The 26234-nt window shown below is 45.4% G+C and overlaps 2 protein-coding genes across 2 annotated transcripts in view; one reads left to right on the forward strand and one right to left on the reverse strand.

Annotated features, from left to right (window-relative positions):
* Positions 1-1715: 1715 nt before the first annotated feature.
* LOC107299937 (transcription factor SOX-12) lies at positions 1716-2672 on the reverse strand. The gene has a single exon (XM_015829281.1). It carries the CDS (start codon positions 2670-2672, stop codon positions 1716-1718), a length of 957 nt encoding a protein of 318 aa, XP_015684767.1.
* A 7573-nt stretch (positions 2673-10245) lies between these two features.
* The window catches only part of LOC114923647 (formin-like protein 7), a 32967-nt gene continuing 16978 nt past the window's right edge, over positions 10246-26234 (forward strand). Inside the window, exon 1 of the mRNA XM_029286906.1 lies at positions 10246-10870. Within this exon, the coding sequence (XP_029142739.1) occupies positions 10246-10870 (625 nt within the window). The remainder of the gene's footprint in view (positions 10871-26234) is intronic.

Below are 26234 nucleotides of genomic sequence, written 5' to 3' on the forward strand. Positions count from 1 at the left end.
CTCTCTCTCTCTCTCTCTCTCTCTCTCTCTCTCTCTCTCTCTCTCTCTCTCTCTCTCTCTCGTTGCATGCCTGCAGATGCAAGCCCTGGGTGGATCCACCCCCCCTCCCTTCCCCTTGGCTGGCTTCCACAAAGAGGGATGCTGAACGGGGGTGGCCGTGTGTGGCTCCCTCTCCCTGTCTGAGTTGGCCACTTCGGCTAGGCTTGGGGGGGGCACCCATGCTGTAGCCACGCTCCCACAGGTGCCCCGTGCCTTCGCTCTCTCCCTGGCACTGTCCTGCCAGGCCTGGTGAGGCACGCCCACGTTGGGTTTTTCAGCCAAGGAAGGGAGCCCCCTGAATCAGAGCACCCCCCCCCAGGCCTGCCACCCCAAACAGCTGGAAGAAAGAGGGAGGGAGGGAGGGAGAGGGGGCTGGATCGACCTTCAGTGAAAGTCACAGACACCCCCCCCCCAAGAAAGAGGGAGGTAGAATTCAGACATGCCCAGGTGGGTTTTCAAACCCTTTCTCCCCCCCCCCCCCACACCACACCTTTATTCCAGACACCTGAAGTGGACACCTTTTGTAGCCGGAGGGCTAGCGGCTGAGGATCGGGGAGATGTGGGTGAGCCGTGGATGCCGAGCCGTGGCATCCAAGGGAGTGGTAGACAGCCTGCCAAGGATCCTACGATCCATTCTCTGAATGCAACACGCACGGAGACAGTGCCCAGCTCTGCCTGCAGCATACCTCTGGCAAAAATTAAAGGAGGAGGGGGAGGGAGACTTTTTTTTTTTTCGGGGGCCGATCGGCACACACAAGCCTGCTTGCACTGTGGGTCCACGTGTTTACCACGTGCCCGCCACTTCGGCTGTCTCCCCAACCCGAGGCTTCCCACCCCAGTACCGAGACGGGCTTCGTGCCTTGGCGACACGAAAAGCCTGGTCCAAGCGAGGACGCCGGTGCCCGCCCGATTCCACGGCATCGGAGAGCGTCGTGCCACCCTGTCTCCCCCCCCACTGCCGAGACGTGCCGTGCCCTCCGACAGAATCTTTTGCCTGGCAGCCATCGAAGGAAGGAACAGGAAGGAGGATAGGAACATTCCCGGCCGTCTCTCCTGCCATCGGCTTCGACACGGCCTCGAATCGACGCCCGGCGAAGACACGGAGCCCCGCGAGGTGGGGTGGGGTGGCAGGAGAGAACAGGGTGACAAGTGGGATGCCAAGCGAGGGAAGGTGGGCACCTGAGGGCAGAGGGAGAGGGGGAGGGAGGGGATGTCAGCATGGACAGCATCCATCCATCCATCCATCCGAGCCGGAAAGCAGCTGCAAAGAGGGGTGGAAGGATCTGCAACGAACGGTTGGCGAGGATTACACGACGAAACCTGACTAGACAGCCAAATTTCATGGGTAAATAAACACGGTGCCAAGCCAGGCTGGCTTTCAAGGTGGGGAGAAGAGGAAGGGGGGGGGGGTGAGAGGTGACGGGCGCCTCCCCAGCAAAGCAGGAGAGGTTGGCCAAGTGGGTGTGTGCTGGGGGGGGTACAGGGGGGATGGGCTGATGGAGGACTTGCCTTTGAATGAAGCCAAGGCAAGCTCTGGAGATACCTGATTCTGTATGTAAACAGCTGGGGTTTTTTTTTCTTCTCTTTCTCTCTTTCTCTTTCTCTCTCTCTCTCTCTTTTTTTTTTTTTTGCCGGAACCACCTGATTGTTGAGAAGCGAGAGTTCCCTGGGAGGATTCAGTACGTAAAGACCAAGTCCGAAATGCTGGACATCAGCCAGTCCCCTGCGATCATCTCAGTCACTTCCGGGGTACAATAATCGGGGAATTCAAAATGAGACGAGGTGCCCAAAGGAAAAAGATCCAGGTCTTTATCGAACACCGACCAGTCCGGACTCCTGCAGGGGGGCGTGTTGGGCTGGACTCTACTGGGCACGACGTTCCAGAGGTCTTCCTCCGGCTCGTCATCCGAGGAGGCGAAGGACGAAGGAGAGGACCGCGTCGAAGCCGGAGAAGACACGTCTGAGGACCAAGGTTTGGCGAGCTCGGCATCTTCACCGTCTTTGGCCTGGCCAGAGTTGCCTTCCCACTCTCCTTTCTCGCCACCTGTGGGAAGCACGTGCCAGAATTCTTTGCTGGAGGTTTTGGGACCCTCGTCGAACGACACTTCCAGGATGCGGGCTTCCAAGGGGTCGTCGTCCGGCTTCGGAGAAGGGCATCGCCCCTGGCCTTCGGCATCCGGCTTGGGTGTCTGCCTCCGGGGCGAAGCGGCCCGACTAAGGACGGAGGGCTTGATCTTGACGGGCACCCTAGGCCGGGCCTTGGCACTGCCCAGCTTGCCTTTCTTCCTGGGCCGGTACTTGTAGTCGGGATAGTCGGCCATGTGTTTGAGGCGCAGTCGCTCGGCCTCCTTGACAAAAGGGATCTTCTCCGAATCCTGCAGCAACTGCCAGCGCCGTCCCAGCCGCTTGGAGATCTCGGCGTTGTGCATGTCAGGCCACTGGTCCATGATCTTCCGCCGTTCGTTCTGGGACCACACCATGAAGGCGTTCATGGGCCGCTTGATGTGCCCGCTGGGGGTTTTGCACCAGTCCGGTTCGCCCGTGCCATCCTTCAACAGCAAGCTGTCTTTGGAACACGCCTCCCGCTTCGCTTCCACGCCCCGGGTCCGCGTGCTGCTGCGTTGCTGGACCATGCTGTTGCTCTGAGGCGCCGCCGAACTCTCCGAACACTCCTCCTCCGGATGCTCAGTCCAAGCCGGGGTTATTTTCTCATCCTCCGGTGGGTGGAAACACCGTGGCGGCGCGGCTCAGCTCGGCCAGCGGGTGGGTGGGTGGGAGGGCGAACCTCTGTGGTTGCCAACAAGCAAGATCGCCTCTCTCTCTCTCTCTCTCTCTTTCTGATCCACGCCCCCCTTTTAACTCCGTCTCCAAAGCAGCCGGCTGGCAAATTGACAGCAGGAGGTCCTGATGGCACCTGCTTTTGGGGCCTGGGGGAGATGCCCAGTGGAGGGGAAGCAAAGCGCCGGGAAGCAGTAGGAAGTCTTTGGCAAAAACAGCTGGAGAGCAAGGAGGGTCGGGAGAGAGGCCGTCAGGAACTCCGGGCGGGGGATTCCAAGGGCCAAAGCATCCCCAAGGAACAACGGATGGACCGACGGAGCAGTCACGCCTTCTCCTTCTCGTCGGGGGTGGCAAAGACCTGAGTGGGGAGAGAAGAGGGGGAGGGAGACCCCCACCACTCACAGCAGCAGCAGCAGCAGCAGCAGCCCCTCGGTGCCCCCTCCCCAGGCCGCCCTAGATCAGCTCCGTCTGGCTTTGCAAACACAGCCTGCTCACGCCCACTGCTCTCCTCCTCGCTGCCTTCTCTTATAGCCCATCCTCGCTGACAGCCCCCTCCTCCTCCTCCTCCTCCTCCTCCCCCCTTCCCCCCTCCCCGACACGCTCGGCCCCTCCCCTCCAGCACAGTCTAGGGCTGCACACATTGCTGCCAACAGTAAACACCAAGGTGCTGCTTCTGTCAATGGGGCGCTCCTCCTCCGGCTGCACGTCATTGGTTGCGGGGCAGGAATGGGGCATTTGCATCCCCCAATCGGCTGGCACCGCTGCCGCCGCCCCCCCTCCCAGGAAAGGCGGGAGGGAAGGTCCAAAACTTTCTCCCCAGCCAACACACCCACCTCCCCTCCGCCCCCAACCCCGTGGAGAGGGAGCTGGGAGGGAGGGAGGGAGAAGGTGCCAACCCCACGGAATTGGTGCCCCAGGGCGAAGGAATTCTGCCAGGCTGGGAGAAGGAAAGAGCCCCAGGATTTGAGAAAGAGGAAGGGGCAGCAGGAAAGGATGGGAGAAAAATGCTTTTAGTTCCGCAGGAAAAGGTGGATTTTCACAGCAACCGTGGAGGGACCTGATCAAGCAGGGTTAGCAAAACTTCCAACTTTCAAGGCAATCTTTTACAGCCGGTTCCTTTCCTGTTCTCTTGTTTGTGTTGGTGTGTATATGTATATATGCATATACATGTGTGTGTATATATGTATATGTATACGTATATACATATATGTATACGTATATATGTATATACATGTGTGTATATGTATGTATACATGTATATATGTATGTGTGTGTGTGTGTGTGTATATATATATATATATATATATATATATATATATATATATATATATATATATATATATATCCAAAATCAATAAGTAAACGTGAGCACCAGGGAGTACAATAAAATAATTTAATTTAATGCTAAAATACCTAAAAAAACGCCTAGCTTTCGTCGGCATCTGCCGACATCATCAGGGCTTACAATGCCGGTCAGTGGGAGAGTCCCTCTTATAGATTTGTAGGTATTTTAGCATTAAATTAAATTATTTTATTGTACTCCCTGGTGCTCACGTTTACTTATTGATTTTGGATATGGATACACCCAGGGATCACATTTTTAATATAATTATTAATTTATTTCTTTCTTTTTGTTGACAAAGAGTTAAAGAGTTAAATGGGAGACCAGAATAGCTATTTCAAGCTTTTTTAGCTATTCTAGTCTCCCATTTAACTCTTTAACTCTTTGTCAACAAAAAAAAAAAGAAATTCGAATTTGTAGTGTATCGCAGTAGCGACTTGAGCCTGCTTAACGCTCCTAGTTTGGGGCTGCAAGGCAAAAGTGATCATAATAGTAGAACTGCAATATAGCAGTCAAAAAAAAAACACCAAGGTGCATCAACCACACACACACACACACACACACACATGCATATATGTATAAAAACACATATATACACAGACACGTATATCCACAAACATATGCATACATACAAAACACCAACATAAATAAGAGAGGAAAGGCCACAGGGTTAGGGTTTTCCCGCTCATATTTATATATTTTTTTCATATTTATCTTATGTTATTTATTTGTATCCTGTCTTATTTTTACTAATAAATCAAGGTGGCGAAAAAACCTAACACACCTTCCTCCTACTGTTTTCCCCAACAACAACCCTGTGAGGTGGGTTGGGCTGATTGGCCCAAAGTCACCCAGTCGGCTTTCATGCCTAAGGCGGAACTAGAACTCACCACCTCCTGGTGATTGGCCCAAAGTCACCCAGCTGGCTTTCGTGCCTAAGGCAGGACTAGAACTCACCACCTCCTGGTGATTGGCCCAAAGTCACCCAGCTGGCTTTGATGCCAATGGTGGGACTAGAACTCACTGTCTCCTCATTTCTAGCCTGGTGCTTAAGACCAAACTGACTCTGTATATTTATATTTATATTATTTATATTTATATTTATATTATTTATATTTATATTTATATTTATATTATTTATATTTATATTTATATTTATATTTATATTTATATTATTTATATTTATATTTATATTTATATTTATATTTATATTTATATTTATATTTATATTTATATTTATATTTATATTTATATTTATATTTATATTTATATTTATATTATTTATCCATATTTATATTTATCCATATTTATATTTATCCATATTTATATTATTTATATTTATATCCATATTTATATTTATATTATTTATATTTATATTTATATCCATATTTATATCCATATTTATATTTATATCCATATTTATATATGTCTATATCTATATGTCTTTCTCTCTACCGTTTGTCTATCTATACCTATCTACCTACCTACCTGGAATTCCCATAATTCCAACTTATGCATTAATTTTTCCTACAAGGCACAATGGGAGTTTAGGTCCAGAAACCCCGCAATACTGCAATTCGAGCCATTCTTCCCAGCTGACCCTGGGGTGTTTCGAATCCAGACCCGAGGCTCATTTTCGCAAAGACCTTGAAGAACCCCATTCAGCTCGAGGGTCCTGAAGAAGGTGGAAAGGCACCCAAGCCCAAAATTGATTTAGGCCCATCTTCTGCCTGCCAGCCAACAGCCACTACAGGCAGTCCTCAACTTACGGCCACAAGTGAGCCCAAAATTTCCGTTGCTAAGCGAGACAGTTTTGCCCCATTTTACAACCGTTCTTGCAATCGTTGTTAAGCGAATCACTGCAGTTTTTAAGTGAGTAACACGGTCGTTAAACGAGTCTGACTTCCCCACGGACTTTGCTTGTCAGAAGGCCACAAAAGGGGACCACGTGACCCCGGGACACTGCAACCGTCCTAAGTACATGCCAGTTTCCAAGCGCCTGAATTTTGACCACGTGACCATGGACATGCTACAACGGTCGTAAGGGTGAAAAACGGCCGTAAGTCACTTTTTCAGTGCCGTTGTAACTTCAAACTGTCCCTAAATGAATGATTGTTTAAGCCGAGGACTATGCACTAACGCAGGACTCATCCAACTTGGCCCTTTTATGACTTGTGGACTTCAACTCCCAGAATTCCTCAGCCAGTGTGCCTGGCTGAGGAATTCTGGGAGTTGAAGTCCACCAGTCATGAAAGGGCCAAGTTTGAAGACCCCTGCTATAGAATGTATAAGGCAGGTATGAGTATTTTGAGGAAATCTTGAAGGAACATTCTGGAAAAAAAGAGTAGATAGAGGCCTAGTTCAGATTTTTGTGGGCTGCTTTGTGGCTCCGCGGCTGGAAGAGAGGTAATTATCACTAAATGTAGAACAAGGGTAAGATTTCTGCTTTTTTTCCCCTCATAAAAAGTGTAATACAGGTATGTAGTCCTAAACCAGCCGTCTTCAAACTTGGCCCTTTGATGACTGGTGGACTTCAACTTCCAGAATTCCTCAGCCAGGCATACGTGCCTGGCTGAGGAATTCTGGGAGTTGAAGTCCACAAGTCATAAAAGGGCCAAGTTTGAAGACCCCTGCACTAACGAAAGAGACAATTTGCAAACTTCAATATTCTCTAATTCACTGTTTTTTAAGCCTGGACACTTTAAGAATGGGTGGACTTCAACTCCCAGAATTCCCCAGCAAAGCGAGGTGGGGAACATCCGCAGGGACCCTTTCCTCGTTTTATCTTGTCTTGTTCATGGATGGGAGGCCACCAGGAGATCCTACAGCTGTGGAGTAAACTCTCCAAAAACATCATGGAAGCAGGCTAGAGGAAATCACACCTGTTGTGGCTACTCTCCTCGCCCTGCCTGCCCCAAATTATCTCATCTTGAAGAAGCAGAATTTACCTTACCTCACCTAGCTGGGAATGATGGATGCTGTAGTCCCAGCACATACAGAGGGAAGGCGTGCTCAAAACTCTTCACCTGCATTTCTCTTGCAAACTTTTTACAACCACCTTGTGAGGTAGGCCGGCGTTATTTTCTCCCTGTTTCAGACATCGAACCCTGGAAGGGAATATTTATCAAAGGAAAGAATTAAGATTTACTGATTTACGGCTTCTTAGCCTCAATTCCCGTTTTCCTTCCAGGTGAGACAAAGAACAGGAACTAAAGCACTGAGATTCTTCCTTTCTTATTAGTAGTATTATTTTTCAGATATCGGACACCTAAAAGGATTGGCAGCCATTTTGACTTTTCGGACCCTCACCAAATATTTCCCCCTTTCCTTATAGGTCTTCCCACAACTAGCCATAAACGCAGGGAAACGTTACACAGGTAGTCCTCGGCTTACGACCGCAACTGAGCTCTAAAATTTTGTGGCTGAGTCGCTAAGTCGGTTTTGCCCCACTTTACGACCTGGCTTGCCACAGTTCTTAAGTGAATCACCGCAGTTGTTAAGTTAGTCACAGGGTCCCCCATTCTGACTTTGCTTTTCAGAAGGTCGCAAAAGGGGATCACATGACACCCCCCGAGGGACACCGCGACTGTCATAAATGTGAGTCGGCTGCCAAGCATTTGAATTTTGATCACGTGACCACGGGGAGGCTGCCACAGTCGTAAGGGTGAAAACGGTCATAAGTCACCTTTTTCTGTAATTTCAAACCAGTGGAACTCCTTGCCTCCAGAAGTTGTGAATGCTCCAACACTGGAAGTTTTTAAGAAAAGACTGGACAGCCATTTGTCCGAAATGGTGTAGTAGGGTTTCCTGCCTGAGCAGGGGGTGGGACTAGATGACCTCCAAGGTCCTTTCCAACTTTACTATTATTGTTGTTGTTTGTTATTGGTTTTGTTATTGTTATTGTTATTATAAATGGTCACTAAACACAGCTTTCCCGCCTAAGGTGGAACTAGAACTCACAACTTCTCAGGGTTTAAGTCTGGCACCTTAACCAGTATACTAAGTTGGCTGTCTTTCGAGATTTTACCATTTTATAGCCAATTGACCGGCATGGGGTGTCCTTTGCTTTTATTCCAGAAAACAAAGCATAAGCCTAGAAAAGTTGTTGAGCTGCAGAGTTATTTCCACTTTTCCTATTTTCTTTATTGCCAGAGTCATTTCATTATGAGATGGGTGGCAAATAAATTTAATAAATGAATATATTTTCTTTGTGCTGGAGACAGAGCCCAAAAGCCCCAAAATGGGTTATATGCAGGTGTTTCTCAACTTGGGTTATTTTAATCGGTGCGGATTTCAACTCCCAGAATTCCCTGAGAGTTGAAGTCCACACATGCTGCCTGTGGAATCCTGGGAGTTGAAGTCCACATGGTTTAAACCCACCATCTCCACAACTGGACTCTTGTTCTAATCAGGAAGCTTTGATTTATATTTAAAGAAACTCTAGATAGCCACAACTTGATCCATTGCAAGCTCTTAATCATCTTCTTTTTAATGTAGTATTTCCCAAGTGTGGGAAGTTTAAGATGAGTGGACTTCAACTCCCAGAATTCCCCAGCCAGCATGTGTGGACTTCATCTTAAACTTCCAACACTTGACCTCAAAAGAATCCTTGGGAAAATGGAACCCCACTGACCACCTTGGCATTCTATTCCAAGAAGGAAACCAACATTGGTTATTTAATCTATCATTTCCTGCAATGTAAGGGTTGTTTTCCAGATTGATCTCTCTGTACCTTCAAACCTATTGGACTAGCTTTCCATCGTCCCCAGGCCACGGAGAACACCACGGACTGGCAAACAGGGCATCCATTTGGAGACAGATTCATGATAGGCAACCCTAAGGCCTGGGGAGGTGAACCTCCACGTTTCAGGGCAGTATACCTTAAAAGGCAAAATTCGCAGGATGTGTGCCCAACAAAATGGCTGCCAGCCAATAGAAGCCGAAGGAGGGGACTTAGACTCTCTAAAGTTGGATGGAACTGCTCAAAAGTTTAACTTCGTTATCTTTATTTTATTTTATTTTATTTTCCCTTTTGTGCCAGTTTTACGTTGTCTCCATTGTTGTTAAATTTTGTTCCATAAAAAAGCAAGGAGAGCAACAACCTTAATAATAATAATAATAATAATAACAACAACAACAACAACAATAATAATAATTGGAAGGGACCTTGGAGGTCATCTAGTCCAACCCCAACAACAACAACAATAATAATAAAAATTGGAAGGGACCTTGGAGGTCATCTAGTCCAACCCCCTGCTCAGGCAGGACTATACCATTTCGGACAAATGGCTGTCCAGTCTCTTCTTAAAAAACGTCCAGTGTTGGAGTTACACAAACACACTTCAATCCCAGGGGAGAGAGCCTTAAGGCAACTTTGATGAAAATCTTCTAAGACAGCAGGATCAGGAAGAAGCAAAGAAATCAAAGCTGGGGTCTGCAGGGGGGACTGGGGGTCAAAAAAGTCATAATGGCCGCCAGGACGGTGGGATCAAAGTTCTACCCTTTTTTTAAAAAAAATACAACTCACTACATTACAAGCTGCCCAGAGTGGCTTCGGATCACGAGACGGGCGGCATATAAGTTTAATAAATCAATAAAATAAATAAATCTTGACTTTTTGTGACCCCCCCTTTTTTTGTGACCCCTTTTTGTGTTACTTTTTGTAACACTTCGGAAGTCCTGCTAACCAACCAAGGGGGGAGGAGTGCTAAAATAAAACGGATGGGCTAATCTCATCTGTACTGCTAGCTAATCCCAGTTTATTCAACAAACCACAGTTAAACAAACCAGGATCTTTGTGCGGATCTTGGAGACCATCCTTTAACTCCTTGCCGGAAAGAATTGGGGGGGGAGTTGGAACTGTTGCCCCCCTGAATACCCGTCCCGCCACTCCCGCCTACTAACCTGGCAGTCTTGGACTACAACACCCATTATCCTCCAGCCCTGGCCGTGGGGCCTCTCCGCCGCTCACCGGCTCTGCTGCGACCGGAGAACGTCCCGGTCCGGATCGGGTTTCAGCGGTCGGATCGGCTCCGCTGCTGAGCGATCCCGTCCGTCCGTCCGTCCATCGTCGCAGCTGGGCAGAGATGCGCGGCGCCTCCCCCGCGGGGGCTGCTGCTGGACGCGCTGGAGGGGCTCAGCCTGGCCCGACACCCCGATTCCCCGGAATCCTGAATCCCCGGAGTCGCGGAGCCCCCAAAGTCCCGGAGGCCAGAAGTCCAAATCCCGGAGTCCCGGATCCCCTAAAATCCCGGAGTCCTGGATCCCCCAAAGTTCCGGAGCCCCCAAAGTCCTGGAGCCCCCAAAGTCCTGGAGTCCTGGAGCTCCCAAAGTTCCGGAGTTCTGGATCCCCCAAAGTCCTGGATCCCCCAAAGTCCTGGAACCCCAGAGTCCTGGAGTCCCCAAAGTTCTGGAGTCCTGTAGCCCCCAAAGTCCTGGAGCCCCCAAAGTCCCAGAGCCTTGGAGCCCCCAATGTCCCGGAACCCCGGAGTCCTGTAGCCCCCAAAGTCCTGGAGTCCTGGAATGCCCAAAGTCCCAAAACCCAGGAGTCCTGGATTCCCCAAAGTCCTGGAGTCCTGGAGCCCCCAAAGTCCTGGAATCCCGCAGTCCCAGACTCCAGGATCCCCCCAAATCCCAGAGTCCCAGAGTATCAGAATCCCCCAAATCCTGCCACCCGGAGCCCCAGCCCTTCCCCAGGGGCTACTCGGGCAAGTGGGACCCCCAGCTCTAAACCTCTGCCACAGTGCCCTCCCTCCGTCCACCATGGCCCCCTCCCCCTGGAATCTCCACCCCCCTGCCCCACAGCTTAACCCTTGAGGGGCCAGACCTGGGCATGGTGGCCAAGGCTGAGCCCCTTGGAAATCAACCCAGGTTGGATAGAGAGAAGCAAGGATAGCAGGCTTGTGTGAGCCAAGCCATGCTAATTGTGGCTTGCTCACCAAACCCTAAGCCAGGGGTAGGCAACCCAAAACACTCAAAGAGCCACTTGGACCCGTTTCCCATCGAAAACAAAACACTGGGAGTCGCAAAACTCTTTTGATATCTAAAATGAAGATAACACTGCATAAGTGACTGTCCAGTCTCTTCTTAAAAACCTCCAGTGATGGAGCACCCATGATTTCTGGTGGCAAGCTGTTCCACTGGTTAATTGCCCTCACTGTCAGGAAGTTTCTCCTTAAATCCAGGTTGCTTCTCTCTTTGATCAGTTTCCCACCATTGTTTCTCATCCTTCCCTCTGGTGCTTTGGTAAATAACGTGACCCCCTCTTCTTTGTGGCAGCCCCTCAGATACTGGAATGCTGCTATCATGTCTCCCCCGTTTCTTCTTTTCCTTAGACTAGCCAAACCCAAGTCCCGCAGCCGTTCTTTGTATGTTTTAGCCTCCAGGCCTTCGATCCTCTTAGTTGCTCTTTTCTGAACTTTTTCCAAACTCTCAACATCTTTTTTGTGATACAGTGACCAAAACTGGCTTTAAGCATGCTGAAATCAGCACTGGCATAATTCTTGTTAGTACGTTGAAAATGTCGGGCGCTCTCTTTTGACGCCATCTCCTCTTACTTTCGCAGGTAGTTCTCAACCTACAACCATTCATTTAGTGATCCCAGGTTCACACGGTTGCAACCTTGTCAACTGGCTTCTGACAAACCAAGTCATTTGCTTCATGACCGCTTGATTCAACTGCAGTGATTTGCTTAACAACTGTGGCAAAAAAGTTCTGAACTGTCGGAAAACTCACTTAGCAACAGGGGTAGGCAACCTTGGCTCTTTTATGACTCGTGGACTTCAACTCCCAGAATTCCTGAGCCAGCATGGGGGAACTATGGCCCCTTCATGGCTCATGGACTTCAACTCCCAGAATTTCTGAGCCAGCATGGGGGAACTATGGCCCCCTCATGACTTCAGGACTTCAACTCCCAGAATTCCTGAGCCAGCATGGGGGAACTATGGCCCCTTCATGACTCGCGGACTTCAACTCCCAGAATTCCTGAGCCAGCATGGCTCAGCTTGGAAACCTCTCCCTTTCCCCTCAGCATGGTTGGCTCAGGAATTCTGGGAGTTGAAGTCCACGAGTCATAAAAGAGCCAAGGTTGCCTACCCCTACCCAAATGCCTGAATTTTGATCATGGGACCATGAGGAAAAAATATTTAAATATTTAAACCAGGGGTCTTCAAACCTGACCCTTTTATGACTGGTGAACTTCAACTCCCAGAATTCCTGAGCCAGCATGGGGGAACTATGGCCCCCTCATGACTCGTGGACTTCAACTCCCAGAATTCCTCAGCCAGCATGGCTCAGCTTGGAAACCTCTCCCTTTCTTCTCAGCGTGGGTGGCTCAGGAATTCTGGGAGTTGAAGTCCACCAGTCATAAAAGAGCCAAGGTTGCCTACCCCTGGCCTAGCTTAGCAAGGAAGTTTTNCCCAGTGTTCAAGTCTGTCCAGATCCTTCTGTATCTTAAGCCTGTCTTCTGGAGTGTTGGCTATTCCTGCCAGCTTGGTGTCGTCTGCAAATTTGATGAGTTCCCCATCTATCCCCTCATCCAAATCGTTGATGAAGATGTTGAAGAGCACTGGGCCCAGAACAGAGCCTTGGGGCACCCCACTACACACTTCCCTCCACAAGCAACTCCCACCTCAATATCAAGCTTCTTTTCTAATTCATCGTCTTAATCACCTTGTCTTAGATCCTGTTACTAAAGTTCTTATTTAAATTTATTTTCCCCACTGAAGGGATTTTATTATGCTTAAGCTTGATATTAGTAATATTGATAATATCCCTTCACCACAACGTTCAAAAACATTTTTACCGCTTCAGATTTTCTTAAGAGTTAAATATTTAAGTCTTTTTCCTCAGACAAGCCATCCCAACAGTTTTACATTTCTCATATCTTAAAAAAAAATAGAGAGAAGGAAAAAAAAGAAGGAAATAATATACTACTTGAAAAACATGTCCCTCTTAAGCTAAAATATATTTATGTCCCCAAAAATTTTAAGCGTATTCAAACCAATATTTAATCTTTAAGTATTCCGTCTAATAAATCCGCAGCTAATCTTTTAAAACTATTCAAAACATTCTTATAAATTGAAATGTCTTAATGTTGCCGGTGTTGACCACAACCTGCTTGAGAAGGGGGCTGGACTAGAAGATCTCTAAGGTCCCTTCAAACCCTATTACTCTATGTAATAGGCATAGGCATCTTTATATTGTTCTACTTTTGGAGTGTGAAGTTTCAGGACCGTTTTCAAGGCAAACTCTTAAAAACCTCCCATGATGGAGCACCCATGACTTCTGGTGGCAAGTTGTTCCACTGGTTAATTCTCCTCGCTGTTGGGAAGTTTGGCAAAGGCTTGGCAACAGGTTCATATTTACGACCGTGGCTGCGTCCCAGCCTTCCGTCCTAGATAAAAAGACTCCTCAGCGTCCCATAGGTTTCCGTGAGAACATGGGTTTTGTAATCCAACATATCCAGGAACGCCTCCACGTTGCTGAGATGCAGGGTGCAAGAAAGCAAACGCAAGAAATTTTCCTATGTGCTAGGGAAAAAAACGAGGAGAAAAAGACAGAATCCGTATTAAATGAACACACAAAATCATCTGTATAAATGCCACCTTGGACATTAAAACCGGGGTTTTGCTCTGGCGCAGATCCCCTCTATGGTTTTCTTACTTCTTTAGTTCTAGGTTTACGACCACCACTTTACATTGCTGAGTTTTAAATGAGTTTGGCCCCATTTTACGACTTTTCTTGCCACATTTGTGAAGCGAATCACTGCCCGTTGTTAAATGAGTAATCCGGTTGTTAAGGGAATCCAGTTTCCTCCTGGACTTGGCTTTCCAGAAGGTCTCAAAAGGAGATCATGTGATCTTGGGACTCAGCAATGGTCTAAACATGAACCCGTTGCCAAGCATTTGCCAAGTTTCCCAACAGCAAGGAGAATTAACCAGTGGAACAACTTGCCACCAGAAGTCGTGGGTGCTCCATCCCGGGAGGTTTTTAAGAAGGGAAAGGACAGCCGTTTGTCTGGAATGGTAGAGGATCTCCTGCTTGAGCAGGGGCTGGACTAGAAGACCTCCAAGGTCCCTTCTAACTCTATTTGGATTCTGATTTGAATTTTGATCATGTGAAGACGGGGAGGCTGCAAATGTGTAAATGTGAAAAACGGTCATGAGTCATTTTTGTTTTCAGTGTCTTTGTAACTTTGAATGGTCACTAAATAAACTGTTATAAGTCAAGGATTATTTGTATGGAGATAGATGTTGGGATTTTGGTTTAAAACAAAAAAGAAGTCCCATCCATTTGAAGTTTGCTGATGGCAGTCGAACACCAAACAACGTGCTACAACGGTGCGGTGCCCACGTCCTCGCTTTACAGCCATTCGTTTAATACCCGTTCGTCCTTACAAAAACACCGAAAAAAAAGGAACTTGCAATCAGTCCTCACACTTACGACCGTTGCAGCATCTCCACGGCCACGTGATCCAAATTTGGGTGCTTGGCAACCAGCAGCTTTTATCACAGTCGCACTGTCCTGTGGTCACACAATCTCCCCTTGTGACCTTCCTAGCCATCTTTTGACAGAGTCAGTGCGGGAGGGGAATCCAGATTTGCTTAACAACCGTGTGATTCGCTTAACAGCTTCGGGGATATACTCAGCCACCACGGCCAAAATGTCATAAAATTGGGTGCAACTCACTTAAACGACCTTGCAATCAACTGAAACTGTCCTTGTTTAGCAACAGAAATTCTGGTCCCATCGTGGTTATAAATCAAGGAGTAATTGTAGTTTATAATAATAATAATAATAATAATAATAATAATAATAATAATAATAATAATAATAATAGTAGTAGTAGTAGTAGTAGTAGTAGTAATAATAATAATAATAATAATAATAATAATAATAATAATAATAATAATAATAATAATAATAAAGTTGGAAGGGACCTTGGAGGTCATTTAGTCCAACCCCCTGCTCAGGCAGGAAATCCTATACCATTTCGGACAAATGGCTGTCTGTTCTCTTCTTAAAAACTTCCAGTGTGGGAGCATTCACCGCTTCTGGAGGCAGGTAGTTCCACTGGTTAATTGTTCTAACTGTCAGGAAGTATCTCCTTAGTTCTAAGTTGCTTCTCTCCTCGATTAGTTTCCATCTGTTGCTTCTGGTCCTGCTTTCAGGCACCTTGGAAAATAGCTTGACTCCCTCTTCTTTGGGTCAGCCTCTGAGATACTGGAACGCTGCTATCATGTCCCCGGAGCAGGAAGAGAAGTAATTTGATCTGGTCACTACCGCTTGGAAACTCTCTGGCTCACGGGTTTGACGTTGGGTTTTGGGTGAATACGTAACAGCCCACGGCCCACCCACACCGGTAACCCACCCACCCCAGGTAACTCACCCGCACCGACGCCACCATTGTCGTCTGCCACCCTGATTTTTCAAGTTAGTTAGTTAACCAACTTTGCGAGATTTTTTTTTTCCCCCGAGAAGTTGAAATTGACTGATTGATTGAACCTTTTTTTTTTTTGTACACGCCAGCGGAGGCCTAAAGCAAAAAGGTTTTATAAAACCCAGCTGAATGCCTAGGACTGGGGCGGCGCCGCGCGTGCCCACAGAGAGGGCTCTGCGTGCCACCTCTGGCACCCGTGCCATAGGTTCGCCACCACTGAACTAGACAGACTCAATTCCAACAGCCGTTCCTTATATGCTTTAGCTTCCAGTCCCCTAATCATCTTTGTTGCTCTTCTCTGTGCTCTTTCCAGAGTCTCAACATCTTTTTTACATCGTGGTGACCAAAACTGGATGCCATATTCCAAGTGTGGCCTTACCAAGGCCTTGTAAAGTGGTATTAATACTTTACGTGATCTTGATTCTATCCCTCTGTTAATTTGGGAAATTAAGAGCACAGTTGCCTCTGGCGAGATACTCAGTGATTTCAACCCTAGATCAAATCCAGCTGTCCTTTGTCTCTCTGTCCGTTCCACGTTATTTGGCATTTTGCTTTATTTTTGAGAGCCTGGCCGGTGCAGTTTTTAGCCGACGGCTGCACCGGGCTGGCTCAGAACCTAAGCAGGGATGAGAAGATTTGGACATTGTCCGAGGAACAGGAAAAATATTTCTGAAGAATTACTGAATAACCGAGTTAGAAGGGACCTCGGAGGTCCTCTAGTCCAACCCCCCGCTCAAGCGGGAAACCCCGTACCATTTCAGAGAAATGACTGTCCGGTCTCTTCTTGGAAACCTCCAGTGATGGAGCACCCACAACTTCTGAAGGCAAGCTGTTCCACTGAATAACAGAATAACAGAGCTGGAAGGGACCTTGGAGGTCTTCTAGTCCAGCCCCCTGCTCAAAGCGGGAGATCCTATACCAATTCAGACAAATGGCTGTCCGGTCTCTTCTCGAAAGCTTCCAGTGATGGAGCAGCCACAATTTCTGGAGGCAAATGTGTCTAGAACACAACAAGGACACTCCACGAAGGTGCAGGAGTGTGACCCAAAGGAGATTTTACTCTCATTCAGACGAACTATAATCCTTTTACTTATTTTTTTTTTCTTTAATACAAACCCAGTTTCCTCCCACTTTTTTCATGCCGTGGGCCTCCATTTAGACAGGGCAATCTTTTAAAAAGCCGTTTTATTTCTAATCCTTCGCTGTCCTGTCCCCAAAGATCCTCCAATCTCTGCCAGCTAAATCTGGCTTTTCCACTTTTCTCTTTCTGAAGCTGCAGCCGGAGAGCTTCGGAAGGCGCTGAGCAGACAGGAAAGGTAAACTTCTCCCCTCCTTCCCATCTTTGTGCAAGGCTGGGAGAAGCCGAGGATTTTATTTATTTATTTCATTTATTTATGTTTGCTATTTCTGAACCGCCCATCTGCCTCAAAGAGGGGCCCTGGGCGACGTGCAATGTAATAGAAGTGATAGGTAAGAGCAACAGAGGAAAATCGAAATTAGAAATCAAATTCGGGTGAAATGTTTTACGACTGTGGAATAATGATAATTAAACACCCAAAAGATTAAAAAATAAAGATAGGTATATATTCCTTATAAACATTATGAACTGGAAAGAATTTTTAATTTTTATTACCCCTAGCCACTAGTGAAAATATTTACTGTTATGTTTTATGTATTTATATATCATATATATTTTGTTAAATCGGCAAGCATACACACACACACACACACACACACACACACACACATGCAGGGCTTTTTTTCTCATAGAACGCCCAGAACGGAGTTCCGGCACCTTTTTTGGATGGAACCTTGTAGGGTAGGCAAGGCGGGTTGTATGATGTATGTGAGTTCCGGCACCTTTTTTTTTAAGAAAAAAAGCACAGCACACATGTACATACATATATATTCCAACTTCTTTATTATTATTGTTATTGTTATTGTTATTGTTATTGTTATTGTTATTGTTATTGTTATTGTTATTATATACACACACACTATGTTGAGAAAAGTAGTCAAACACTGGGATAAATATAAAAACAACTGTTTAATAAACTAATAACTGTTTGATAAACTTAGCTTTTGTCAGCTAACTGCCGTCGTCGTCAGAATAGAATGCCAGAGGTTTATTAAACAGTTGTTTTTATATTTATCCCAGTGTTCGACTACTTTTCTCAACATGAATATACCCGGGATTCACATTTTTAGTATAATTAGAGACAATATATATATATGTATATATATTATAAAGAACAAATAAACATGAACACCAGGAAAAAAACTAAAAAAGTTTAATATAACGCCAAGCTTTCGTCAGCCAACTACCGACATCATCAGGGCTTAAAACGGATAAATGGGAGTCTCTTTTATAGTGTTGGTCAGTTTTTGCGCATTCAAAGCTGCTACTCCGTTGCTTGCTTTCCTTCCTCCACCCTCCCCCTTTGTACGTGTATTTATTTATTTATTTATTTATTTATTTATTTATTTATTTATTTATTTATTTATTTATTATTTAAATTTATATACCGCCCTATCTCCCTTACGGGACTCAGGGCGGTGTTGTTATCTATCATCCCATATATATATATATATATATATATATATATATATATATATATATATTCGTAGATTTTCACGGGTACAGGTATGCAGGTCTTGGTGTATTCAGGTCTTTTCCTGTGTAAGATTGAGAGTATCTTGGCGATGTTTCGACGAGGTCCCACTCGTCATCTTCAGGCTGGGGTCTTCGGCTTCGTGCTTGTGCGAGCAAAGTGTGATCGGAGCTGCCGTCTCTCTATAAATATTGGTGGGGGTGGGTGGAGTGCTGGCTTAGTTGCTGTAGGTGGGTTGGTTGGCTGTGTGGGAGTTATTGTTTGCGGATTGTTTGGCTGTTTCGTAACATCCTGAGTAGTTGAGGTACTGGCTGTGTGCCCATTAGTCTTTTGTGTTATAATGGCCTGGGTAATGGGTTGTGTGATTACATCCTGAGATCTAGAGTAGTGATATCCTGAGTTTTGTGTTGCAACATCCTGGTTGGTTGGCTGTGTTGTAACATCCTGGGATTTAGCGTTGTAACCTCCTGAGTTCTGTGATGTGATGTCCAGAGCAGAAGGTTGTGATGTAGCATACCGGGCTTTGGTTTGGCTCCGAGTTTGCGGTCTAGCTCTCTCTCTATATATATATACACACATACATACATACATACATACACACAAACAAACACACATACTCATACTATATACATATATACACTATATACATACACACATATACAGATATACATATATACATATATACATACAAGTACACGCACATGCACATGCACATGCACATGCACACCCACACACATATATATACACACAATATAATCTTTTTCTCTATATATAATATATATATTATATGTGTTTGTGTATATGTGTGTATGTGTATATACATATATATATTTATATATAGGGGTGTGTGTGTGTATGTATATATGTATATATATATTGTGTGTGTGTATAATACACAGTATATGTGTGTATTATGCACACATGCACACATTTGCAGAAGCAAAGCCTCTTATGAAATCAGGGGCCCAGCTGGCTGCCTGATGCTCCAGCCAAGAGGCAGGGATTTTAATTTTAATTTTTTGCAACCCATCTCCAAAGGCGTCTCTCTCTCTCCCCCCCCTCTCCCACTGGCATCTCCCCTTTTGCCAAGGACCGCTTAGGCCCCCTCCCTCTCCTCTACAACTCCTGTTGCCACGGAAACTGCCTCCGCAGGATGAGGCGCCAAGGCAACCCATCACTCAGCCAGCCAGCCAATCGGAAGCGCTTCTGTCCTGCCCTCCTGGCCGTCACCCGGGCGACCAATCAGCTCCTCACCTGTTTTGGGAAGTGCTCAGTCAGGCCGAGTGGCCAATCAGAGCCTTCCCTGCCCCAGGAAGCTCCCAGTCGCTTTGGCAACATCAGCCGGGCATCTGGCCGGCTTTTCCTGCTTTGTGCCAGCCAGCTTGGATGCTCATGGCCAGATTGGCCACGGCGGCACCGCTGGCCGCTTGGGATGGGCTCCAGGTTATCCGGGACGCCCTGCCTGGTGGGTCCTTTTACAACACGCAAAGGGAGGAGAGCCATCCAACCATCTTGGATCCATAACCATTGTAAAATAAAATCTATTTTATAAAACGTATCCAATGTGCGATCATAATTTTTTTGGATTATAAATAATTGTATCGTACGCACCGCCCCGAGTCCCTCTCGGGGGGGGGAGGCGGGGGAATGGACAGTTAAGACATACAAAATATTATTTATTAATTTTAGCACAATTTCTATTTTGACATCGGCCTCATACAAATTACCAAAGCCAAAGAGGAGAGGGAAAAGAAGGATGGGATAAGGAGGGAAGGGAAAGCATTGACGTCTGACTTTTTTCAGCTCAGCAGAAGAGGAATAATTTTACATTTACTATTATACTTATAGAGTCTTATTGACGTTTTACTTATTTGTTTTATTTGCAGAGTAGTCCTACAAAAATTAATTTCAGGGCTAAGGTATATGGTTCAGGGATTAGAACAAAAATAATAAGTCAGCATTAATAAGAGCAATACTGTAGCCCTAAAAAATAAACATATAGATATGAGCGTTACGTTTATTGTTCAGGGATTAGAATAAAAATAATAAATGACCACTAATGAGAGCAATAATACATTAAAAATAGTGTTATCAGCAACAGCAATAACAATAAGATACAGATAAGGATAGGATACAGGCCACACTTGGAATACTGCATCTAGTTTTGGTCACCACGATGTAAAAAAGATGTTGAGACTCTAGAAAGAGTGCAGAGAAGAGAAACAAAGATGATTAGGGGACTGGAGGCTAAAGCATACGAAGAACGGCTGCTGGAATTGGGTCTGTCTAGTCTAATGAAGAGAAGGACGAGGGGGGACATAATAGCAGTGTTCCAGTATCTCAGGGGCTGCCCCAAAGAAGAGGGAGTCAAGCTATTCTCTAAAGCACCTGAAGGCAGGACAAAAAGCAACGGATGGAAACTAATCAAGGAGAGAAGCAACCTAGAACTAAGGAGAAACTTCCTGACAGTGAGAACAATTAACCAGTGGAACTACCTGCCTCCAGAAGTGGTGAATGCTCCAACACTGGAGGTTTTTAAGAAGAGACTGGACAGCCATTTATCTGAAATGGTATAGGGTTTCCTGCCTGAGCAGGGGGTTGGACTAGATGACCTCCAAGGTCCCTTCCAACGTTGTTGTTGTTGTTGTTGTTGTTATTACTACTACTACTACTACTACTACTACTACTACTACTACTACTACTACTACTACTACTATAAAAATGAATTTCTTTTTCCCTGAGATTGTGCAGGATGTTCCCTGATTTTGAGAATTACAGGGTTGATGCTCAAGTCATTTTCTGGCATACTAAAAACAATTTTTGGATGCATGCATCCATTCCAGATGAGCTGCCTTTAAGTAATATTTTAAGAAAGTATGCTGTAAACACGGTTTAGATTAATCATTGAGCGGGCAACATATAACGGATTTCATCAGACACAGGTTATGGATTTTATCTGGATTTTGACTCCTGCAAATTTTGCTGTGCTGTTTTTTTAATTGCATTCTTTTCTCTCTCTCTCTCTTTAGGAAGATTTAGCTTTTTATGGAAACTAATCAAGGAGAGAAGCAACCTGGAAGTAAGGAGAAATTTCCTGACAGTCAGAATAATTAGTCAGTGGAACAACCTGCCTCCGTAAGTTGTGGGTGCTCCATCACTGGAGGCTTTTATGAAGAGACTGGACAGTCACTTGTTTGAGATGGAATAGGGTTTCCTGCCTGATCAGAGGATTGGACTAGACTAGAAGACCTCCAAGGTCCCTTCCAACTTTATTATTATTATTATTATTATTATTATTATTGATCATCACACAGTCAGCCAGATGTTCAGACTGGATTTGGCATTTTTGTCTACTTATCGGATAGGCAGATGTGGATGTTTGATGGTATTACAGATCTCGTCGCAGGATGGAAGCACTTCCTAGCAAGGCCGCCTTTTGCAATTGACTAATGGCGAATTTGTCAATGCCGATGATGGTGTTCAAGTGGTGCTCCAGTTCTTTCTATTTGTATTTGTAGGTCTTTGTATTTTGTGATCTTCTCCAGTTCTTTCTCCTCTATTCTGCTGTCTCCAGGCGCTGCCACATCCACTCTCCAGACTTTTTTGTTTTTCTTATCGACAATTGTTATTATTATTATTTATTAATTATTATTATTAATTATTATCATCATCATCATCTCAGGGAGGAAATTTGAAGAGGTCGTGATTGCAGAGCTACATCATTGACAGGCTTCTAAGCACAGTGGTACCCAAAATGACAATTTAACTTCAATAGCCAGTTTCTCTTTTCTGTTAAGTTTTGCTGACCTCTAGGTATGGAATTCTGAAAGTTTGCATAGGTAATCCTCAGTAATAATAATAATAATAATAATAATAATAATAATAATAATAATAATAATAATAATAATAATAATAATAATAGTAAAGTTGGAAGAGACCTTGGAGGTCATCTAGTCCAACCCCCTGCTCAGGCAGGAACCCTACACCATTTCAGACAAATGGCTGTCTAGTCTCTTCTTAAAAACTTCCAGTGTTGGAGCATTCACCGCTTCTGGAGGCAGGTTGTTCCACTGGTTAATTGTTCTGACTGTCAGGAAATTTCTCCTTAGTTCTAGGTTGCTTCTCCCCTTGGTTAGTTTCCACCTGTTGCTTCTTGTCCTGCCTTCAGGCGCCTTGGAAAATAGCTTGACTCCCTCTTCTTTGATGGAGCCCCCACAACTTCTGGAGGCAAGCAGTTCCACTGGTTAATTGTTCTCACTGTCAGGAAATTTCCCCTTAGTTCTAGTTTGCTCCTCTCCTTGATTAGTTTAGTCTTAATTTTATGGAGGAGGAGGAGGAGGAGGAGGAGGAAATTTATTCAGCAAAATGTGACCTGCCAGGTTCTTTTATCACAGCCAATCTCAACTTTTGGCCTTCCTGTGGAGCAGATCTGCATAGCAATAAGAATCATCTGAGTTGACTTCAGGCAATCTTGCAAGCCCCGACATTTTCTGGCTTGTCCAAACTGCCTTAGCATCTCAATGTAAGGACGTCCCCTCAAACTGCTTTAATATCTCAATACAAAGACCCCCTCCTCTGCTAAGGGGACTGGAGGCTAAAACATATGATTAACAGGTGCAGGTATGTCTAGTTTAATGAAGAGAAGTGCTAGGTTGACATAATAGCAGTCTTCTAGTATCTCAGGGGCTGCCCCAAAGAAGAGGGAGTCAAGCTATTCTTCAAAGGGCCTGAAGGCAGGACAAGAAGCAACTGATGGAAACTAATCAAGGAGAGAAGCAACCTAGAACTAAGGAGAAACTTCCTGACAGTTAGAACAATTAACCAGTGGAACTACTTGCCTCCAGAAGCTGTGGGTGCTCCAACACTGGAAGTTTTTAAGAAGAGACTGGACAGCCACTTGTCTGTAATGGTATAAGCTCTCCTGTTCAAGCAGAGAGCTGGACTAGAAGACCTCCAGGGTCCCTTTCCAACGCTATTATTTTATGTTCCATCAAAGCAGATGATTAAAAAGCTAAATCCTTTTCTTCCTATCTTCTTTTTATTTCCACTCTCTTCTTTTTCACCAGAAGATCAAGTCACCTTTCAATCATTCAAAGATGTGGTATATAACAAGATGTCTTGCTCCTTGAATCTCAGGCTTCATTATTACCCTGAATTAAGGGATTACAGGGTTGTAAAAAGGGAGGGTATTTAAATAGCCTTTAAATAAAGGAGATATTAGCATTTTAGCAAGGCATCTGAGGCTTCCTTTTGAAGTTCAGGAAGCCTTGTTTTCTTTTTCAGCCAAAGCCATTTTCTTTCTTTAATATGCAAAAACTAGCCTATTCATAAACTAAACAATAGGGAAACTATTCTGGAGTCCTTGAGTGTTGTTAAAGAAACAAGCCCAGATGCAAAAGGGGAAAATGCAAAATATTTTAAGGGTGTCTGTCTTTTCTTACACCTAATTAATGTCGTTTATTATTTGACGTGTTGCTTTCTAGCTCATATCATAAGCTTCTGTACCCTAAAGACTTCCCTTAATAAATGCTTATATTTTGCATGAATTACTTGGTGGTTTGTATTTTGGCCTGGGCAAATAAACCCCTTTGCAAAGGTCAAATTCAGGGATCCACTTATTAGCTCCATGCCAAACTTGGATGTCTGAGCTTCAAGGCAACAATTGGGGTTCCACTTTTATTGATTTAGTTACTTATTGATTGCATTAGTTCGCTGCCCATCTTGCTTTGAAGCGACTCTGGGTGGTTTACAATATTAATGACGATAAAACCATAAACGATAAATATTTCTAAAAGCAATAAAATAGAATTATAGTCAAAAGTTATGGTTAAAAGATGGGGAGGGAGGGAGTAGGATGTGTGTGTGAGGGAGATGGGATTTTCTTTCTCTTCAGGGATCTCCAAATTTGGCAACTTTAAGACTCATGGACCCAGAGTCCCTCACTCAGCATGGCTGGCTGGGGAATTCTGGGAGTTGAAGTCTACATGTCTTAAAGTGGCTAATGTTGGACACCCCTGGAATAGGATAGCTTGCTTGAGCAGGGAGTTAGACTGGGAGACCTCTAAGGCAGGGTTTTTCAACCAGTGGTACGGGTACCACCTGTGGTNTTTACATTCAGATGCTTGGCAACTGATTCATATTTATGATGGTCACAGTGTCCCAGGGTCATGTGAAGTGACCAAAACCTGCTGCAACCACCCAGCAGACGGGGGGAATAAAAACCAAACACCCCCCACCCCACCCCCGCTGCCAATCCTCAACAGAAATGCTCACAACAATGAAAACCTCGGACAGGAGGAAGAGCGCGGCCGGGCGGGCAGGCAGGCGTCTTGCTCGGCTGTGTCTTAGGGGGCACTTTTTTCAGTGTCATTGTAACTTCAAACAGTCACTAAGCGAATGGTTGTAAGTCAAGGACTACCTGTACTTTATCACTCTTTTTCCTTTTTTTTTTTTTGGGTCAAGTTTTTGACACCTTGCTAGGCGACTTGTGGTCCTCGGATGTTGCCATATCCTAAAAGTGGTACAATGGGTGAAAAGGTTGAAAAGGCCTGCTCTAAGGTGCCTTCAAACGCTATTACTCCATGTTCTAAATGAATTCTGGGAGTTGAAGTCGCCAAATTTATCAACCATCTCCACTTTTCCTATCCAAAGGTGAAGAGGAGCCTTCCTTGATTTCAATGTGAAACCTGCTGCTCCTCCTGAGATCATATTTTCCATTCTGGCTTCCCCTGAGATTTCCTCGTGGTCTCCTATCCAACTCTTTTTACCTTATTCACCCAAGATTCAGTAGATGCTGCACCCTAGATGGCCCTTCCCTATGTGGTAAATATATTATTCTACAACTGCAATCAATAGTCCGGAAAGCCATTGACAGGAGACGTAAGTCAACCCATTTTGGGGGGGGCGCCAGGTTGGCGATAGAGGCGGCGCAGCCAGCGAACGCTGTCCCGCGAATGACCGCCACTGCGCACGCGCAAGCGGAGCCGGAAGGCGGGGCTTTCGCGGCAATGGTCGCGGCGAATGAACCGAACGGGCGTTGGGGACGTCATCAAGGGGCGGGGACGACGGAGGGAGTTGCCTGCGTCACGGAGCGAACAGCTCAGCAGAGCGAAGGGCGGCGGCGCTTGGGCTTGCCAGGCTTCCGTAGGCCCTCCCGGTCGCCATGGAGATCAGCGCGCGCGCTGGGCCGCGTTGCTAGGAGACGGGAAGACGCACAGGCGCGCGCGAAGCAGGTAAAGGGGAAAGGAGGCGGGAGGGAAGGAGCTGCTCATCTTAAATGGAGCCTCCAGGGAAGGGCGCAGTCTACCCCTGGAAAGCAGCCGTTTCCGGGTAGTGGCTGCTGCGTCCCCTAGGTCCTCCGTGCTGGGGGAGGGGGGGGACTCTAAATTGAGACCAACCCCTGAAACATTTTAATTTTAATTTTATTATTTTATTTTATTTTATTATTATTTTATTATTATTTTATTTTATTTTATCTATTTTATTTTATTATTTTATTTTACTTTACTTTACTTTACTTTACTTTACTTTACTTTACTTTACTTTACTTTACTTTATTTTAAGCGTATGGCATATCATACATGGGTTAGCTATGCATATTAACATTTCTCCTAATTTAATAAAATAAATATACCTGGAATAAAATCCTGGCTCACGTTGGTGCTCCTGTCTTTTGCTTGGGATTGGAGCCCAAATGGGAGAGGGGGGGGCTTTGGCTTCCTCCCTTCCAAGGATTTGTGGTTTTTTTTAAATTTAAATTTAATATAATTTATTTTAATTAGACATGACTTTGGGCAGCTTACACAATCCACCACCAAAAAAACAAAACCCTATTTTTCAAATTGCTTTGGGGGGCTATTGGGGGGAAGGAAGAGATGAGACTGTGGGGTGCCCCTTCCTTGGAGATTGCAACCGCCTTTTTGGGGTCTTTTATCGCTTCAGAAGAACACTAAGTAAAATAATATTTTATTATTGAATGTATTTGCTGCTCATCTTACTATGGGGCTACTCAGGATGACTTACA

The sequence above is a fragment of the Protobothrops mucrosquamatus genome, unplaced genomic scaffold, assembly GCF_001527695.2.
Source record: "Protobothrops mucrosquamatus isolate PMUCROS unplaced genomic scaffold, P.Mucros_1.0 scaffold5737, whole genome shotgun sequence".
Classification (NCBI taxonomy): Eukaryota; Metazoa; Chordata; class Lepidosauria; order Squamata; family Viperidae; genus Protobothrops; species Protobothrops mucrosquamatus.